The sequence below is a fragment of the Mauremys reevesii genome, linkage group 7, assembly GCF_016161935.1.
Source record: "Mauremys reevesii isolate NIE-2019 linkage group 7, ASM1616193v1, whole genome shotgun sequence".
In the NCBI taxonomy this organism is placed as follows: domain Eukaryota; kingdom Metazoa; phylum Chordata; order Testudines; family Geoemydidae; genus Mauremys; species Mauremys reevesii.
In genome coordinates, this window is record NC_052629.1 from 107,277,964 (window position 1) to 107,298,595 (window position 20,632).

At 45.3% G+C, this 20,632-nt stretch overlaps 1 protein-coding gene across 3 annotated transcripts in view; it reads left to right on the forward strand.

Annotated features, from left to right (window-relative positions):
* The window catches only part of FGD5 (FYVE, RhoGEF and PH domain containing 5), a 153,048-nt gene that overhangs the window by 100,351 nt on the left and 32,065 nt on the right, over positions 1–20,632 (forward strand). For 2 of the 3 annotated variants that reach the window (XM_039482230.1, XM_039482233.1), the window contains exons 8-11: positions 5,912–5,999; positions 8,980–9,030; positions 11,279–11,337; positions 19,784–19,855. In XM_039482230.1, coding sequence (XP_039338164.1) covers positions 5,912–5,999; positions 8,980–9,030; positions 11,279–11,337; positions 19,784–19,855 — 270 coding nt within the window. The remainder of the gene's footprint in view (positions 1–5,911; positions 6,000–8,979; positions 9,031–11,278; positions 11,338–19,783; positions 19,856–20,632) is intronic. The other variant, XM_039482231.1, reaches the window with a different exon arrangement.

Below are 20,632 nucleotides of genomic sequence, written 5' to 3' on the forward strand. Positions count from 1 at the left end.
CAACTCACTCTGTGGTCTTCCGTGAGTCAAGTAACCTCTCTGACCTTGTCCTGGTGGGCAAAAAGTGTTCTTCAATTATGTTTAGCTCAGCTGACTTCACACACCTAACATACTGTGATGATAATTGTGGCATAAGAACTTATACAGAACAGATTGAAAAGACCACCAAGACGCAGGCTAGTGCCTCTGAAGCCATAATGGCTGGCCACAGTTTAGACTAGCTACAACATAGCCAGCTGATATGTTAGCCTGTGTCTTGATGGGGCTTTTCAATCAAGTTAAGCTAACCTGACTAAGTTAATACAATTGAAAAGGATGCCCTTTTTTTGCCCATCAATATAAGGCCTCTCTCTCTCTCTCTCATTTCCGCCATCTGTAAAAAAGGGAATAAACAACATTTAGGTGATAGGGAGGCTGTGAGGATAAATAGGCTCTGATATTTTAAAGGTTATTTAGAATGTCAGTTCCATGAGGTATGGATCATGTCTTCCTCTGCAGCATGCCTGACATTTGAAAGTCAACATTTGCCAACAGATACCTTATGGTTACTGATGTAATTTCCTGTTCTAAGCAGAGGGAAGGGCTGGAATCTCACACTCCACTAGGCAGAAACTTGGCAAATGCAGGCTTTTTATTGACAACCACTGTGCTCCTTATCATGCTCAGCCAATCTACCCTGCACCTTCTTGTCTTCCTGATACAAACTGAGGGCCAAATCCTGCTGACAAAGAAGCCAGTGGGGCTGCTCCTATGAGTAAGATAAGCAGGATTTGAACACAAGGCTCATCCAGAAAAAAGGGGTAACATTCAGACCCTTCATATCTCATTCCTAGAAATGGGAGCACCTACAATTTATTACCCTTCTAGCTCATCAACTCAGAGCTTAGGGTCCCATGTTGATTCTGCTGCAGACTTGGCTCCCCTTGACTTTAATGCTCGGGGTTGAGTGCGCTACACAACCGGGGGTGGCTGTAGGTATTTTGCCGCCCCAAGCACGGCAGGCAGGCTACCTTCGGCGGCTTGCCTGCGGGAGCTCCCCGGTCCCGCGGATTCTGTGGCAGCCTGCGGGAGGTCCGCCGAAGCCGCGGGACCAGCGGACCCTCCGCAGGCATGCCGCCGAAGGCAACCTGCCTGCCGCTCTCGCGGCAACCAGCAGAGCGCCCCCAGTGGCTTGGCGTGCTGGTGCCTGGAGCCACCCCTGCACACATAACCCAGGAGTTGGTCAGCACTTTGCAGGATTGGGCCCTTAATCCTCGTCATGTTGTCTAGGGCAGTGGTTCTCAAACTTTTATTTTCGCGGACCACTTGAAAATTGCTGATGGTCTCAGTGGACCACTTAATGATCTTTCCAAATGCTGTTTGTACTGTTAGCTAACTATTGTAAAGCGCTTTGGATAAAAGCGCTATATAAAAAAACCTTATTAATAAATTTTTTTTGTTCTACAAATAAAAGTACACAACTCATATTTTAATATCAGTAGTCTTACATTTCTAATGCCATAGATACGCCCTCTCTCCCCCCGCCACGGCAGCCCCCGAGCTGGGGCTGGGAAGGAGGGGGGTCTTTCCCCCGCCACTGCAGCCCCTGAGCTGGGGCTGGGAAGGAGGGGGGTCTTTCCCCCGCCACGGCAGCCCCCGAGCTGGGCCTGGGAAGGAGGGGGGTCTTTCCCCCACTACAGCAGCCCCCAAGCTGTGGCTGGTAAGGAGGGCCATCTCTCCCCGGCAGCCACAGCCCTGGAGCTGGGGAAAGTCACCTCTTTCTCTGGCTGCCACAGCCCTGCACATCCCAAATTCCCCCCACCCCTTCTTCTCAGCCCACTGCCTCCTCCAACCTACCCCCTATTCCCACCATCTCACCTTACACCTTCTCCAGGGTCCAGGCACCTAATTAGTTGAGCTACACCTGCACGGCTCCACTAATTAGGTGAGTGGTCCGCCATTCTCTCGTGTGGGGCCACCCAGGTGTGCACCTTGGAGGGAACTATCTGGGGACCACCTGAATGGTGCTCGCGGACCACTAGTGGTCCACAGACTACAGTTTGAGAACCTCTGGTTTAGGACATTAATCAGTTCAATTGTTTCCTTCTCAAACTGTCTTTGGAGTTTTCCAAATGATTCTGACTGTCACCTTTGCCATCCACTCAATGCCTCTGGAGGCAGAGGCAAAGCAATCATAGCGGTGCACCTTGGCCCCTGGTACACAGCAAAGGATAAGGGCTCCGGTGTTAATGCTTTTCAGCAGTGTGTTGCTTTGAAGTTCAGCTACAATCAGAGTTAATAGGATTTTGATTTGAGTCATAAATCCAAGCTCAGGAGCGTACTGTGCTTTTTCTATCCTGGGGCTTCTGTTCACTCACAACTGTGTAAAGAGAGGAGTAAATAATCATAAAATTAATTGTGCATTTAAAAAAGAAAGGAAGAAAGGTGAGGGGGTTTTTCCCCCCTGATTTTTAAGCTGGCACAGCTGTTTGTCGTTTTCACTGCTTTAGGTGCTAAAGGACCAATTTTTCAAAAAACAGGATTGGGGTGACAATTGCAAAATAGGTGCATAAATATTTGCACCTCTGTGGTGGGTTTTAAGAGTGAAATTACATGGGAGGGCGGGGGTGATCTTATTTCTGTAGTTCTAGCCAGAACCAAGGCAGCCCAAGTTATCCCAAGCCATTAAATAGTCCTTCAATGCCAGATGATCCTTATGTATCAGAGGGGTAGCCGTGTTAGTCTGGATCTGTAAAAGCAGCAAAGAGTCCTGTGGCACCTTGTAGACTAACAGACATATTGGAGCATGAGCTTTCATGGGTGAATACCTACTTCGTCGGATGCATGTAGATCAGGGGTAGGCAACCTATGGCACGCGTGCCGAAGGCGGCACATGAGCTGATTTTCAATGGCACTCACACTGCCCAGGTTCTGGCCACTGGTCCAGGGGGCTCTGCATTTTAATTTAATTTTAAATGAAGCTTCTTAAACATTTAAAAAACCTTATTTACTTTACATACAACAATAGTTTAGTTATATATTAGACTTATAGAAACAGACCTTCTAAAAACATTAAAATGTATTACTGGCACATGAAACCTTAAACTAGAGTGAATAAATGAAGGCTCGGCACACCACTTCTGAAAGGTTGCTGACCCCTAATGTAGATGATCCTTATGAACCTTTAGAGTGGCCTAGATACATCAGTGAACTTGACTAGGTTTCCTTGGTTGAAAGATTGCTGGGCCATTAATGTTGATTTTCAGTAAGTCTTGGTGCACTGGAGAAGTTCCAGAAGACTGTGCAAAAGGCTAATGTTGTGCCAATTTTTAAAAAGGGTAAATGGAATAACCTGGGTAATTATGAGCCTGCCAGTCTGACATAGATCCCAGGCAAAATGATGGAGCAGCTGATATGTAACTCGGTTAATAAAGAATTAAAGGAGGGTAATGTAATGAATGCAAATTAACATGGGTTTATAGAAAATAGATCCTGTCAAAGTAACTTGTTATCTTTTTTGATGAGATTACAAGTTTGGTGGCTAAAGGTAATAGTGTTGACGTAATAGACTTCTGTAAAGCATTTGATTCAGTAGCGCAACATTTTGATTAAAATAACTAGAACAATATAAAATGAGCATGGCACACATTGTGGATTAAAATCTGGCTAACTGATTGGTCTCAAAATGTAACTGTAAAAGGGGAATCATCATCGAGCGGGGGTGTTTCCAGTGGGGTCCCTCAGAGATCAGTTCTTGGTCCTATGCTTCTTAACATTTTTATCAATGACCTGGAAGAAAACATAAAATCCTCGCTAATAAAGTTTGCAGATGACACAAAAATTAGGAGAGTAGTAAATAATGAAGAGGACAGGTCACTGATTCAGAGGATAAACTGGGCACAAGCAAACAATGTGTGTTTTAATACAACTAAATGCAAACGTATTCAACTAAAAACAAAGAATGCAGACCATATTTACAGAATGGGGGACTCTAGCCTGGGAAGCAGAGACTCTGAGAAAGATTTGGGAGCATGGTGAGTAATTGGCGTAATATGAGCTCCCAGTGGCCAAAAGAGCTAATGCAATCCTAGGAAACATAAACGGGAATCTCAAGTTGGAGCACAGAGGTTATTTTACCTCTATTTGGCACTGGTGCAACTGCTGCTGGAATACTCCGTCCAGGTCTGGTGCCCACAATTCAAGAAGCATGCTGATAAATTGGAGAGGGTTCAGAGAAGAGCCACACCTATGACTAAAGGATTAGAAAACATATTTTACAGTGATAGACTCAAAGAGCTCAATCTGTTTAGCTTAACAAAGAGAAGGTTAAGGGATGACTTGATTATAGTCTGTAAATATCTACATGGGGAAGAAATATTTAATAATGGGCTCTTCAATCTAACAGAAAAAGGTACAATGTGATTGAATAGCTGGAAGTAGAAGTTAGACCAATTCAGACTGGAAATAAGGTGAAAATTTTTGACAATGAGTGTAATTAGCTGTTGGAACAATTTGCCAAGGGTCATGGAGGATTTTCCATCACGGACCATTTTAAAATCAAGATTGGATGGTTTTCCTAAAAGATCTGCTCTAGGAATTCTTTTGGGAAAGTTCTAGGGCCTGTGTTATATAGGAGGGCAGACTAGATGATCACAGTGGTCCCTTCTAGCCTTGGAATCTATGAAACTGTGACATTTATTGCTCAATTTATATACTCCCTCGGCTAAATCAGTCTGTATTTGTCCATCTCAGTCACTGTCTTGGTGTAATTATCCACTGGTTAGTTTCACAGCTGCCATTATTTCAGTGAACAACATGCTCCCCTTTTGCTGATAGATTGAATGATTCTTAATTGCAGACAAAAATCATGCCTTAAAGGTTGATAGGATTGGCCACCCAGAGGGCAATGTGCTGATCCTTTCCCATGTCTCCCCACAGTTAAGGGAAGGTCATCTGTACAGGTCCATTCATCTAACTTGCTATAGCATGGGATGATGGGCAGAGCTAGTGGACTGAACACACCACTAGGTGCCAAGAACAGGTGCATTGGCCTCTTAAAGGGCCAGTGTCACCCTGTGACAACAAAAACATTAAAGTGTCATCTCTATCTCTCCATCTACACCACCGTATTTCCAGAGTGCTCATCGCTAGCAGCTAAATATAGCAATAACATAAAGCATCATTGCTGTCTGAAACCGGACCTTCTTTGATTAGATCATATTCCTATCACTATTAACATTGTCCCCCTTCCTCTCTTTCCAAGTCGCTGCTAGAGCTGTGCAAACGTTGAACAATGAAAGCTGAAGCCATATGCAACTCAGCTAGTTTTGGGAGTTGGATATGGAAATCAAACCAACTGAGGGATTGTTGGGTTTTGTTTTGTTTTGTGTTTTGTTGGAGGACCGTGCAAGGTGTTTGGAGGATCAGCTTCCCTAATTTAGTCTCATTGGGGTATTTTGCTGTATTTGGCCCACGCAAGCCTGATTCTTAACGTGAAACCCAATGGACATAAAATCTGAAAAATGGCAAAAAGGCCTATGGGAACCCAGCAAGCTTCATGCTGATTTGGTTGCTTTGGCTCCTTGGATATCATTCTAAAATCTCTCTTCTGACCTTAGCTTCTGCTTGGTTCTCTGCCTCTCTTTTTCTTATTTCCTCCACCTTGGCCTGAACTATTTTGTGATATTGAATATGAATGGTGCTATCAAATGCTAAATTTTCCTGTATTGGTTCTTTATAGAGATGAAGATTCAGATCTAAGCTCCGATATATATGCAGCTAGGAGGATAAATGGGAAACAGCTCAGTAGCACTTGTGTATGTAGTCGCCATGGCAGAATCTCCAGGGGGTGCATTAGGCATGTGAGGTTATAATCCAGGACTCAGACTACAGAGCACTGACTGTTGTGTTTTTCCCCTTCTCTTGAGGACAGCAGAATCCTGGCGGCAGCCCCCTGAATGTGAAACACCAGTTTTTGAAAGTGGTGCAGCGCATATTCCAGTACCGCGTGCTACTCACAGGTCAGCAAGATTAAAACACTTCTAAACTTGCTATAGCAGAGACCCGTCTTTCCTGCACTGTGCTGGAGCCATATGTAGATAGCAGGCCAGGGTTGCAGAGGACAGAATACGGACAGAACAACGGGCTGGAATCCAAATGTGTGATCTAGCTCTGGCGAATGATTGAATTGCACACTGGACAGGCCACTGGGGGTTAATGACAGCTATGGACATAGTGAAGGGAGAAAGACCCCTGTTTAGTGAGATCATGCTGAAGTATAACTATAGGATTGGAGTGTGCAAAGTCAGACTCTTATAAGCCTCATTTTCCTGGACTTACCCATATTGGTATCCATGGGCAGGGAAGGAAGAGTGCCCAGACACTTGTTGTCAGCACATATGTTTGATTTTACTTATGATGCCATTCATAGCTTAGCCCATACCTGGATCACTTAAAGCTAGAGATGATCCTGAGCCAACACCTCTGAACTCTGGAAAAACTCCAGTCTAAACTTTGCCACACCACAAAATCTCTCTTTATGCTCCCCCCTATCCCTGACATGTGTCACACACTCTGTGGAATGCTCTTTTTCTCCTCAAGAATGTCCCCTGAGATTCTGGCTCCTTGTGGCTGCTCCTTCTCATCCTGCCCACTGCTAATCCGCTCCAGCCAAAGCTGTAGTTTGTGGGAGGAGCAGCCGTTCCAACAGGGATAGGACCCAGCAACATGTCATGAACACTCAGTGCACTGGATTAGGATATTGAGGCTCCCTACAAGGGAACAGCAGTGAATTGGTTAGGGAGGGATGTTACAGCACAGCACAGCAGAAGTGGGGGCAGATCAGTACATCAGATGGAATCACAGGAAACCAGAGATCATTAGATGTAAAGATAAAGAACCATATTGGGTATACGTATGTGTGTGGGTGGGGAAAGATGGGAGATGACCTAAGTATGGGACAGTGAGAAGGAAGCAGCAAACCCCTCCCATACTCAACAGCTGATAAAAGGAAGAGCATATTAGAGGGGACTCCTATAAATGCAGCAGAACAAAGGGATTGTCTGAAATTTTATTCACAGCACAGATTAGCAGCAGTTTCATCTTGCTCCAAACACATTGATCAAAGATGCAACTCATTTTTCACAGCTGTTTCTGCTTTTTTAGTAACAGTGACTCAAGTGAGCACTACATACCAGTAGGAGGATATTTTGGACTGACTTGCTTCCCTCTCTGGGTATATCTATACCAGGCGATGGAGCCTTTCAAGGAACAACAGTTGTATGTGACATTTAGCTGTCATGCTTTGTCCTTATAGAGGTTACGTGCATCCATACAGCAACACTGTTCTGATAGAATGGATTTGGTGTGTCCACACACACAGTGCCCCTTACCACCACAGTATATTCTGGGACTTCAGGTGCACTTAATCCTATGGGAGCCAGCACTATTGCTGAGAGTTTTAGGGCGGTTACCAAACACGAGGAACTTCATTGTCAGACAAAGTTAGGAGAAGCAGTGCAGCTGCAATGCTTGTGGATTCCCATTCACACTCAGGAGATAGTATTGTAGATAGCACTGGTACACCCAGACATGAGATAGTCTTTGTTCCGGGCATTGCAGCCACCTGGTATAACCAATGCTTGTAAATCACCTAGGATGGCTGTTGCATGCAGATACAAGGTATTGTATAGGCATTGCAAGACATTCTAAACAATGGGTGGCTGCAGCAGTTCATCTAGGTTTAGAGAAGTCCATGGATGCTAGCAGATGCCCTCAGATGATAGGACAGGCAGGGTTTGCTAAGGTACAGTCATTCAATTTCTCTGCACAGTGTGAAAAATAAAATACACCGGCTCTTATGTTCACAACTAGCTGTTTCTACCCAGATAAGGAAAGGTATTTAATCTCAACACTGGTTGCCAGTTACTGTGCTACAGCCAAAAGGAGTTGCCCACATTAGTTAAATGTCTCTAGCCAAGTGCAGAGCATGCAGCTGGGAAAGGGAAACCTAAATACGGCATGCCAACACCACACATTACCTCCCTGCCAGACTAGGCTTTGAAAGGCACAATAGCAGACTCCTCTTAACCTTGCAGAATCCAGATGAGAGACCAGTACAGTTAAGAGGTATGGGAGGGCCTGGAAGAAGTGAACTCACATGAGTGGGGGAGACTGAGGACTGGGGGGTTCCATGATCCATGTTGCACTTTGGGATATAGACCTGATTCTCAAATGTGACATTTGGGGGCTTGCATTAATCAAAGAGCTAATTTAAAAGAGTAAATATTTTCAGGATTGGGATTTAATAAATAAAAGCACCCAGATACTGCAGTGATGAGGGTCACATAAGGAACTAGAGAGAGAGAGAAATACCCCGACTCTCATGAGTAGCCCTACTGAAGCCAATGGAACTGTTTGAGTGAGTAAAGGTTTGCAAGATTGGCCTCTAAGTAAGATTCCTATTATATATAGTTTACAGAATCTATTTTCAAATTTTAATTTAGCTCCTGTGATCATTACTTAAATTCTCTATGTTACTGGAACATTGAGAAATATTGAATTGTACTATGTCCCTTTTCCTATTAATATAGGAAAAACAGTCATTCTATCTAGTACCTTGCATTCAAATGTGAAAATAGAAAACATTCATCAGAAGACCATTTATTAATCAAACTGTGTCACACTCAGCAGCTTCTCTTGGCTGAGAAACATTTTAGTTAGTTCCAGTTCATGAGGTTTTACACCTGACAGTCTTTGCTTTGAATCTCAGATTTGAATGAGCCCAAAATATCAAAACAAAACTCGGTTTAAAAAAAAGCCAGGTTTAATTTTGGAAGGAAATTAAATCTGTCCAGACCTCCCTTTGTTTCCCATATAGGTGATTTTATAAAAGAGTAAAGGGTTATGGGGTATTACAGTTGTGTGTTTCAACTAGTCAAACCAAACTCTTTAATTATCTGGGAATTTACTGGATGTTCTATATCTGATTGTTTCCTACAGATTACTTGAATAACCTTTGTCCTGACTCTGCAGAGTATGAAGACACACAAGGTAATTTCAAATGGGTAGAAGAGAAACTTTTATTTAGTATTATAAATAACTAGCAGTGAGATCTGTCCCAGGAATGTGTGAATGAAGCCCAGACTGCGATGGCATAGGTCTGATCTGAGGTCTCACTGCTAATTTAGGGGAGATTGCCTCTCCAGTATAAACTCTTTGAGCAGAGACCATACATTTTTGGGTTTATACAGGGCCAAGTATATTAATTATTAATACAACAATTTATTGCATGACCCTCAACTCCCAATGGTATCAGAGCAGTCTGTGTCTGACCAGTCATACATTCAGAATGACCAAATCTGCTAAAAAAAATCTGAAACTTCTGGATAAAAAATTAAGCGGTTTGATTTTTCTAATAGGAGAAAATATTGGCCAGAGTGATGCTGTGTTCATTAGTACAGAGTGATCTCAGGTTGCATGGGTCTCACTGTTCTCTTAGTGTAAATCAAGAGTAACTCCACTGGAGGGAATGGAGTTTATAGCAGTGTATAAATGGTGTAAGTAAGATCAAACTCAGGCACAATGAGTGTGAAAGGCACAATGTAAAGCTGCATTCTGTCCTGTTTCCGTATTTCATGTGGAATGGCCTGAGGCAGGGTCTTCTCACTGAAATGGAAGTTCAAATTCTAATTCAGCTGCCAGTCGGTCGTTTCTGCTCAGCATCAGAGGCCTATGGTCACATTAACACGGAAACTTGACCCACCTTCTACTACTGTGAGGAAGGAGGAGGAGGCAACCTTTCAAAGCAGGTTTGAGGTCATGTGCAGGGCAAGTAAGAGGGAAGTCAGACTGCTGTTGTCTGCCTCCTACCTTGCCTTCTCAGCCTGTGAATAAATAAAAGCAAGCATGAGCCACAGAACTGGGATTCAATCCCAGATTTAAATAATTCATGAAGTTCTGAATTGTTTGGGCTCAGCACATTGTGCTAGCCAGAGAATTTTAATCCCGATCTGGATTTGGTTGATTAAGGATTGGTTCATATCCAACTCTAGAACGAGAGCAGAGCACAGTTTCTGACGGTCCCTTGCTATTTCACAAGCACATGCAGTAAAGATCTGGAGGTTAAGATTTGGGGAATTCCTATAGCTCCGGCATGCAGAGCCTACAGAAAGAGAACTGAGTGCACACACAAGCCTAGCTCAAACTTTTTGGTTCATTCCCAGAGCTCAGCCACCAGCTAAATCCTAATCCAGTCTTGGCATACCCATGCTGGGTATGATACTTCTGAAGCAAAATGGGATGGCTTATGTGTTTATTTGCATGCCATTACCCAGAATGAACTTGCAGCTCACCATTGTTTTACACTGGTGCTGATGCTGCAGAGGTCTGGAATCAGCAAGAAGGCTTGGTCTATACACCTCTACCTCGATATAACGCTGTCCTTGGGAGCCAAAAAATCTTACCACGTTAGAGATGAAACCGTGTTATATTGAACTTGCTTTGATGCACCAGAGTGTGCCCTCCCCCCTCCCCCTGAGCGCTGCTTTACCGCGTTATATCCAAATTTGTGTTATATCGGGTGGCGTTATATCGAGGTAGCGGTGTACTTGTTCCTTGAGCTCTGACCAGCACACATACACTTGAGAGACAACATATCAAAATCAGCTTGTTCAAAATAAAGAACCAATGAGGTGCTCAGCACCTATCATGATAGGGCCTTCTAGTTGCTTTGGAATAATCTTCGTGGGCTACTCCCATTGAAGTCAGTATGAGGTCACAGGGGGATCAAGGCTAATGTTATATTAATCAAGCAAATACTGTTCTCAGCACATCCAGTGTGAACCTGGAATAAATCAGTTGAAATGAATTGGGTTACTCTTAACTGACCCTATATATAACTGAAAGCAGAACTTGGCCCACCATTTAAAGCACTAGCCATAAGATAAAGATAAACTGTCATGCTTACAAAAAACTGCTACTGGAAGATATGTCACAAGATGATTTGGTGAAATTCCAAAGCACCTAAAGATGGTCCCATGAGCTTTCTTGTTTGGGGCAAGCTTGACTCATGGTATTATAGCAAGAGGGAGACAAAGGGAAGGAAAGAGGGGACCCGATGTGGAAAGCAAGTAGGACTGTTTGGGATCCTAGTTATTAAGGGCAGCTTGCCCCAGAAGGTGCCAATGCAACTTAGCCAATGCATTTCTTTAAAAGATATATTTATAAAAAGGTGGGATATAGGTTGCTTTTTCTAACCTTTCATGTGCTTTGTGCCTTTCTGTGTTGCTTCACCCCTCAGCTGCCTTACTCATTGTCTCTGAAATTACGGACCGAGCCAACGACAGCATGCAGCAAGGGGTGAGTTGTGATTTGATGATTGGTACTGTCTTCTCTGTGAGTTTGCTGAGGAGTATGTGGCACCCCACTGTACTATCCCAGAAACCCAGATCCCTTTAGCCGAGGGTAAGTACTCCATGGTATGCTCCAGATCTAGGTTCCATGAGTTAAATTCTGCTCTTGTTTATACTGGAGTAAATCTAGAGTAACTCCACTGACTTCAGTATAGTTTGCACAATTAGTCAGTGCACAATTTTTGTTTTCTCCTTGGCTGTGGGTGTGTTAATATTGTACACTAAGGAATGAGTGAGTGGGACACTGGAAATTTCATGGACTCTGCTTCCAATCTGGGATGTATATAGGTATGTAACCTTAGTTGAAGATATCATTGGTCTGATCTTGCGCCTACGGATGTTAACCCTGATTCTGAACTCACTAAGGGTATGTCTACACAGCAAGAGTTGTGCATGGGCTAACCTACCAGCGCTAGCTTGGACCAGCCAGCATAGGTAACAATAGCAGTGAAGACAGCACAGTGTGGGCTTCAGTGCAGGTAGTAGAAGCCTGGCATGGACCCTGGGTATGGATTTGGCTCGCTAGCCAGATCTGAAGCCTGGGTTGTGCTGTCTTTACTGCTATTGTTACCTGAGCTGGCTGCTCCAAGCTAGCGCTGGTAGGTTAGCCCATGCACAACTCTTGCTGTGTAGACATACCCTTAGTGAGTTCAGAATCAGGGTTAACATCCGTGTACAGCTTTTACTGTGTAGACATACCCTTACGTGGGTTATACGCTTTTACTAGTGTATAATTCCATTGACTTCAGAGGAGTTACTCCTGATTTACTCTCATGTAGACCACAATCCAGTACAGTTGGACAAGATTTTCAAATATAGGATTAGGTGTCTAAATACAGATTTAGATATCTTAAATGATCTGATCTTCAAAAGTGCAGAGCACTCAGCAGCCCCCATTGAGGTCAGTGTGGGTTACTAGCACCCTGTGACTGGAGATTAGAGCCCCAGGATGTTAGTGAAGATAGTCTGCAGATAACTGTTCTAGCCATTTGTTCACAGAAAGCAAAATCCTGTTTCCATTTAAGTCAATAGGAGATTTGCTATTTACATTAGTAAGAAGCAATATCAAGTTCAGAATACAGGACGTACTGGGCTTGATTCTGACCTTGCATATATTGGTTTTATAACAATGGAACAAGTTCCACTCGAGTTATTGGTAATTAGTACTTTCCCACCGGTTCCAGTGGAGTCCCACTGTGGTTCTCTATACTGCAATTATACCAGCCATTTTTATCTTATATAATTTTATCTGGGGCTAAATGCTATCCATGGATGCATGTTCTGAGTTAATTGCTATCCCTGGATTCATGTTCTGTGTTCTCAATCCCATTGACTTTAGCTAAAGCACAAGAGACAGAATTTAACCCAAAGAGACAGCTAAAAGCACCACAGTTTTCTACAGTGCCTTGAAACATTGCCTTAGAAATACCTTCAAAAAACAACATAAAATATTAATAATATTATTTATGAAGCATATGCTCCTTCTCTCACCAAGGCACTCTGATCTCTACACTGACCATTCAAATATTATTATTTATTATTATTATTTTATTATAAATAATATGTAGATTTTCAGGCCAGTGACCATTCTGACCTTCTGTATACCTTGTGACTGAAATGAAGCATTTCTTTTAGGAAGCCTCTAATCTGAATGTAAAGACTTCAAGTGACAAGGAATGTATCATATCTATGGTCTTACCAAATTCACAGCCATGAAAAACACATCACGGACTGTGAAATTAGGTCTCCTCCTGTGAAATATGGTCTTTTGTGCGCTTTTACACTATACTGTACAGATTTCACCGGGAGACCAGTGTTTCTCAAACTGGGGGTCCTGACTCAAAAGGGAGTTGCTGGGGGGTTGCGGTATTGCCACCCTTACTTCAGTGTTGCCTTCAGAGCTGGGCATCCGGAAAGCGGCAGCTGTTGGCCAGGTGCCCAGCTCTGAAGGCAGTGCCCCGCCAGCAGCAGCACAGAAGTAAGGGTGGCAATATGATACCATGGCATCTTTACTTCTGCGCTGCTGTCTTCAGAGCTGGGTGTCTGAAGAGTGGCAGCTGCTGACTGAGGGTCTAGCTCTGCAGGCAGCAGCGCAGAAGTAAGAGTGGCAATATCATACCATGCCAGCCTTACTTCTGTGCTGCTGCTGCTGGCGGTGGCTCTGCCTTCAGAGCTGGGCTCCCGGCCAGCAGCCAGTGCCCTCCAGCTGCCCAGCAGCAGCTCAGAAATAAGGCTAGAAGCAGTACCGCAACCCTCCCCACACACAATAATCTTGTGACCCCACCCCCCATAACTCCTTTATGGGTCAGGATCCCTACAATTACAACACTGTGAAATTTCAGATTTCAATAGCTGAAATCATGAAATTTACCATTTTTAAAATCCTGTGGCCATGAAATTGACCAAAATGGACCGTGAATTTGGTAGGGCCCTAATCATATCCCTGGGGAAGCTGTTCCAATGCATATTTACCCTCCCTGTAAAACACATTTTATGTCCCATTTGAACTTCACTGACTTTAACTTCCAGCCTTGGGATCTTGTTACGCCTTTGTCTGCTAGACAAAGAACCCATTAGTACCAGATACCTTTTCCCTGAGCAGGTAATTATATACTGCCATCAAATCACCTCTTACCCTTCTCTTCAGTAAGCTAAATAATAATAATGATGACCATGATGACAATCATTCATACTTCATGACAGGGCCGCCCAGAGGATTTTCGGCGGCGGGGGGCCCTTCCGTTCCGGGACCTGCCGCCGAAGTGCCCCGAAGACCCGCGGCAGGGGCCCCCCCGCCACCGAATTACCGCCGAAGCGGGACCTGCCGCCAAAGTGGAGCCCGGTCTTCGGCAGTAATTCAGCGGCGGGGGGGCCCCCACTGCGGGTCTTCGGGGCACTTCGGCAGCGGGTCCCGGAATGGAAGAGCCCCCCGCCGCCGAATTACCGCCGAAGACCGAGCTGAACTTTGGCGGCGGGTCCCACTTCGGCGGTAATTCACCAGTGGGGGGGTCCTTCCGCCCCAGAGCGGAAGGACCCCTCACCGGCGAAGACCGGGAGCGGAAGAAGCTCCTGGGCCCGGCCCTGCAAGAGTTTTCTGGGCCCCCCAGAGTGAGTGAAGGACCCCGCTCCAGGGGCCCCGAAAAACTCTCGTGGGGGCCCCTGTGGGGCCCGGGGCCTCTTGCCCCCCCCCCCGCCCCCGGGCGGCCCTGCTTCATAAAACGCACAATCCAAAAGATGAGCAAAATAGACAAACATCGTGGCATCAATATGGAAAGGAAGAGGAGAATGATGTGAATTAAAGTATCAAACAAATGCTTTTGAGAAAGGGTTTATTTTCAGACATGATTTTAAAGCTGACAAAATGGATGGATTTAGGCAGAAGCTATGGGGCATGAGATCCACCCCTTTGGGGCTGCCGCAGCAACGTACTTGTCACCTGCTGGCCTAGGGATTCTCTCGGTGCTCTGCCAGCATGAGGAATGAGAGCCTTTGGTAAGAATTGTCTTTCATTTTTTAAAAATGAAACCTTCATGTTTTGTTCAGAGGAAAAGTGGAAGCAGCTGTTTGCAGCACATGAGTTCTTGGAGCCAAGAATGTTAACTTTTCCTCACATCTGGCAAGCTCTCATGCTCAGGTTTAAAAGTCGTGTCTCTGATATGTGCACCAAGGCAATAAACACAGCCAGCATTTTCGCCAGCTGTTTTACGGCACAGATTTCAGTGACACTTTCCTCACGGATCGAGACCAATACATTTTTGCTCTGCCACAACTTTTAATGTTTGTACAGCAGAGGGATAGGCAGCAGATAAAACTGTTCCTATGTTTCCAAAGGGGAAAAGCTGCCTTAGCAGAGCCGCTGTGAGCAGTGCTAGGGGAAAAAACTGAGACTCTAATCCAGCTCCCCCTGAAGCCAGTATTAAAACCTCTGTAGCATTCCAGAGGATCAGAACTGATCCAAACATTTTTTTTGCTATATGCCCTAAGCAGGTTTCTCTGTTAATGCAGAGATGGACTCCAGCCATGAGAATTGGATAAGTAGTTTTAGGATCTAGGGTTTTGGTTTGCCCTGATTACCAGTACCACAGATAGAGGCCATTTGCAAAATTCTGATCTGATTCCGAACATCCCAAAGTTCGGGGATGTTTGGATATGTGATGTTTGGTGTGAGTCCATTTCCACTTCTTTGTTTTAAAGTTTATTCCTCCTTCTTTGCCATCTATCTGGGAACAAATCTCTGTTATCCCCTTGTTCAGAGGTGGGCAAACTACGGCCTGCGGGCCACATCCGGCCCGTGGGACCCTCCTGCCCGGCCCCTGAGCTCCTGGCCCACGAGGCTCACCCCCGGCCCCTCCCCTGATGTTCCCCCTCCCCCGCAGCCTCAGCTCACTCCGCCACCAGCGCAATGATCTGGGTGGCGGGGCTGGGAGCTCCTGGGGCAGCGCAGCTGCAGAGCCCGGCCTGACCCGGTCTCTGTGCTGCACGCTGGCGACAACATAGCTGGCTCCAGCCGGGCGGTGCGGCTGTAGTGCCACCAGCCACCAGTGCTGCAGGCAGTGTGGTAAGGGGACAGGGAGCAGGGGGGGTTGGATAGAGGGCAGGGGAGTTTGCAGGGGATGATCAGGGGGCAGGGGTGTGGATAGGGGTCGGGGAGGTCAGAGGGTGGGGACCAGGGGTTGAATGGGGGCAGGGGTCTCGGGGGGCAGTCAGGAATGAGGGGTGGGGGGTTGGATGGGCTAATGAGGGGCAGTCAGGGACCGGGGTTCCCAGGGCAGTCAGGGGACAGGGAGAAGGGGTGGTTGGATGGGGCAGGGGTCCTGGGGGTGGGCATCAGAGAACAGGGGGGGTTGGATGAGGCAGGAGTCCCAGGGGGGTGGATAGTGGGTGGGGGCCAGGCCACGACCCCCTCCCCTAAAAAACCCTCCATACAATTTCCAAAACCCAATGCGGCCCTCAGGCCAAAAAGTTTGCCTGCCCCTGCCTTAGTACAACAGTGTCACACATTTGGCCCAATTAGTGTATGTACGTGACCTCCATGACACATTCAAATTCTGCAGAAGCTACACCTTCATCTGAAAAATAGCACCAGAAAGGTGAACTCTTCCATACTTTGAAGCATAGATTCAGTTCCTATGCAACTGGCTCTCTAATGCCACCACTCCCCCACTTCCTCCCCTGGAGGGCACAGCAGAGAATCTGGGCCATAGTTTGCACAGCATCTGGAGATTCTTTGGGCTTTACAGAAGTGGTGGACTGTATAATTTTTGCTGATTAAGAGTTTATTTCAGAACCATTTCCTCTAAACTTCCATATTGACTTTTGCACTTTATTTTTATTGTATTATTATCGCAATAATAATATCATAGTGTTAAAGCAGTGACCTGGAAGAGATTAAACACAATTTCCTCCTTCCCCAACCTCTGTAAATGCACTTCATTTTCTTGAGGGGCAGGTTTCATGAGAGTCAAATTGCTGGTCTTGGAAGCTGTATTCCCGCTATCGTAACCCACTCATATACAAGCACACACAAATCCGCAGCTCCTTCTTCTCTTTCATAGATTATCAATGCAAAGCAGTTAGCAGCTGACTCTAATTACGGAACAGACTCAACAGAGTCATTCAGAATACAGTATTAATAACTTGACATGTACCTGGATGAATTCCTAGACTATAATTTAGACTTGGGATAGGAGGGAGAGTCCTGTTGGTACTAACACATCATACTACACTTCCAAATCTGACAGGAGCATTGAATTACAGCCTATGTTTTCTATGGAACAGCAAGAATTAATTTATTAGCATTTTCTTTAACGGTAACAATACTCTAGCACCTTTTCCTCTAGCAACTTTTATCCCAGGATTTCAAAACACTTTACAAATATTAATTAGCCCCACAGCACTCATGTGAGGTACGAAAATATTTGCATTTTACACATGCACAAACAGAAGCTCAAAGTAGACCACTGTCACACAGTATTAGAGGAACCTACTGCTCTAAGAAACATTCACTACTCTGAGCTAAGAAAGGGCTGTATTACCCTTTAAACCTCTACAGTTTATTACAGGCAGCACAGTCCTCAGTTTTAGACACCTGTCCTGAATGTAGCCCAGTGAGGTCCCATTGCCACTGCTGGGCAGCTTCTTTTGGTCTCCAACTGCAATAGTGATCAGAAGAAATCCTAACTAAATTGCCTGAGTTTGTCATCCAGATCTCTTGGTATCCAGGATATCAACAGTACCATTTGCCAAATAAAAAGGGACTGGGGAGGGTGGAGTGTCACCCTATAACAGAGAGGAGACCTGAGATGCTGATAGAGACTCTTTATCAAAGTTGTCAAAGTAATGACAATACACCTCTACCCCGATATAACGCTGTCCTCGGGAGCCAAAAAATCTTACCATGTTATAGGTGAAACTGCGTTATATTGAACTTGCTTTGATCCACCGGAGCGCACAGCCCCGCCCCCCTGGAGCATTGCTTTACCGTGTTATACCTGAATTCGTGTTATATCGGGTCGCGTTATATCGGGGTAGAGGTGTAATTAAAACCTCTTCCCTTCCCCCAGCATAAATAGGTGCCTTCTGATTGATATCGTTCCTTTAATGGGAACATTGTTTTGGTTAGATTCATTGTACATACCATGCTGGGTGCTAAGTTGACACAACTTGCTGGCACTCATTTATTGTGCCTGTGCTGCTCAGGCCAGGTAAGCAGTTAACAGTATCAGACTTTGGTAATGAGATTCCTGATCTTTGCCAGGCTTTTGAAAGGAAGGACTGTGCTCGCTAGTTAACCTTTCAGACCCCTGGTACAAATCTATTAATCCTGAATGTAAAACCCCAGATAATCCTAGAAAGGTTCTAAAGTGTAAAGACGTGCTTTCAATTACCCTTGTCACCTCAGCAAGAGCAGCTATTTGGTAAAAGGAGACAGCAATGTGTGGGCCCTTAGAGGGTGTATTTACGGGGGAGGGGAGCAGCATACTTTGCCTCCAGCTCCTCACTTCCTGGATCGGGGAGGAAGAATGTCACTACAGAGCCTAATGAATCTATGGACTATAGAGTGGATAGAAAGCTGGCTAGATTGTCGGGCTCAATGGGTAGTGATCAATGGCTCGATGTCTAGTTGGCAGCCGGTATCAAGCAGAGTGCCCCAGGGGTCGGTCCTGGGGCTGGTTTTGTTCAACATCTTCATTAATTAACTGGATGATGGGATGGATTGCACCCTCATCAAGTTCGCAGATGACACTAAGCTGGGGAGAGAGATAGATACACTGGAGGGTAGGGATAGGATTCAGAGTGACCTAGACAAATTGGAGGATTGGGCCAAAAGAAATCTGATGAGGTTCATCAAGACAAGTGCAGAGTCCTGCACTTAGGACAGAAGATTCCCATGCACTGCTACAGGTTGGAGACCAACTGGCTAAACGGCAGTTCTGCAGAAAAGGACCTGGGGATTACAGTGGATGAGAAGCTGGATATGAGTCAACAGTGTGCCCTTGCTGCCAAGAAGACTAACAGCATATTGGGCTGCATTAGTAGGAGCATTGCCAGCAGATCGAGGGAAGTGATTATTCCCCTGTATTTGGCACTGGTGAGGCCACATCTGGAGTATTATGTCCAGGTTTGGGGCCCCCACTACAGAAAGGATGTGGACAAATTAGAGACAGTCCAGCAGAGGGCAACAAAAATGATTAGGAGGTTGGGGCACATGACTTATGAGGAGAGGCTGAGGGAACTGGGCTTATTTAGTCTGCAGAAGGGAATAGTGAGAAGGGATTTGATAGCAGCCTTCAGCTACCCAAAGGGGGGGTTCCAGAGAGGATGGAGCTCGGCTATTCTCACTGGTGGCAGATGACAGAACAAGGAACAATGGTCTCAAGTTGCAGTGGGGGAGGTCTAGGTTGGATATTGGGGGAAAAAATATTTCACTAGGAGGGTAGTGAAGCACTGAAATGGGTTACCTAGGGAAGTGGTGGACTCTCCATTCTTAGAGGTTTTTAAGGCCCAGCTTGACAAAGCCCTGGCTGGGATTAGTTCTGCTTGGACCTCCTGAGGTCTCTTCCAGCCCTAATCTTCTATGATTCTGTGATCAGTAATGGGCACTGTGTGGGGATAGGAAGCAGCAAGTAGGAGTATCATGGACAGACAGATGTATGGCAACCCAACCATAGGTGGGGAAGCAGCTCGATAAAGCCCCACAAAACTGTTAGGCCCCAGTAGGTCAATCTGGTCCTAATATCCCATTTGGCCCAACCTTGTCTGGGTGTCTCTGCTTTGACTCCAAACTGTTTAATGTCAATGTTATCTCTTGGTGGGGAGTGAGGGAAGGGTACGTCTGCTTGTCTAAAGAACAATCACCATCCCACCTCCTAAACTCTCTTTCTCTCCCTCAGGAAAACTTGCAGAAGCTGGTACACATTGAGCACAGTGTCAGGGGGCAAAGCGACCTCCTCCAGCCAGGAAGGGTGAGTGCTGCAGACGGATCTCCTCTGATAAGGACATTGTTTTCCACCAGCTTTATTTCTGTCTGGGTGGATGGCGAGATTTCAGCCCTCATGTCTACAGGTGTTGTTTACTGGGCCATTCCGATAAGAGTTGAAGCCCTGGTTTATGTAAAAGGCCTTCACTCTGCCAGCACTGAGACAGACATGCCAAGTGTCTCTTGTTAGGAGTGACAGAGCAGCCCCTATTTTCTAAGCAAAGGAGCAATCAGTTTCCCGCTGTAGCTGTCCCCAAAGCTCACCGGTACAGTGTATTTCATTAGAGTCGCTATCATTTTCCCCATAATGTCCATGTTTAAAGTTCTCAAGTGCTGGCAAGTACAGACTGTCGGCCTCGGAGCTTTGCAGTTGTATTTGGCTGGGTGAAGAGCTTGGAATGAGGGGAAATGACTTGTTTTCATTATTGTTATTCTTCTCATTCCCCAGAGGTATTTTTCAAGTAATATATAATTTATAAGTGATACAGAAATAGAAGTGTCTGTATCACATACAGACACACACACACTGTACCTAAGTATCTCTTCACTAGCTTTGCCTTGTCTTCCACATCAGATTCAAGTTGCTTGTCCTCACTTTTAAGCCTGCACAGTTCAGCTTCCCTCCCCTATCCCTCAGCTTAATCTTCCTTTCTTGAGCCCTACAAACATGAAACTTCCCTTCAGTATAACAACATCTTAAAACAAAAACTTTATGCAACTTTCAAAATGTTCACACTACTAACCTAAGGAACCGCAGAATCTC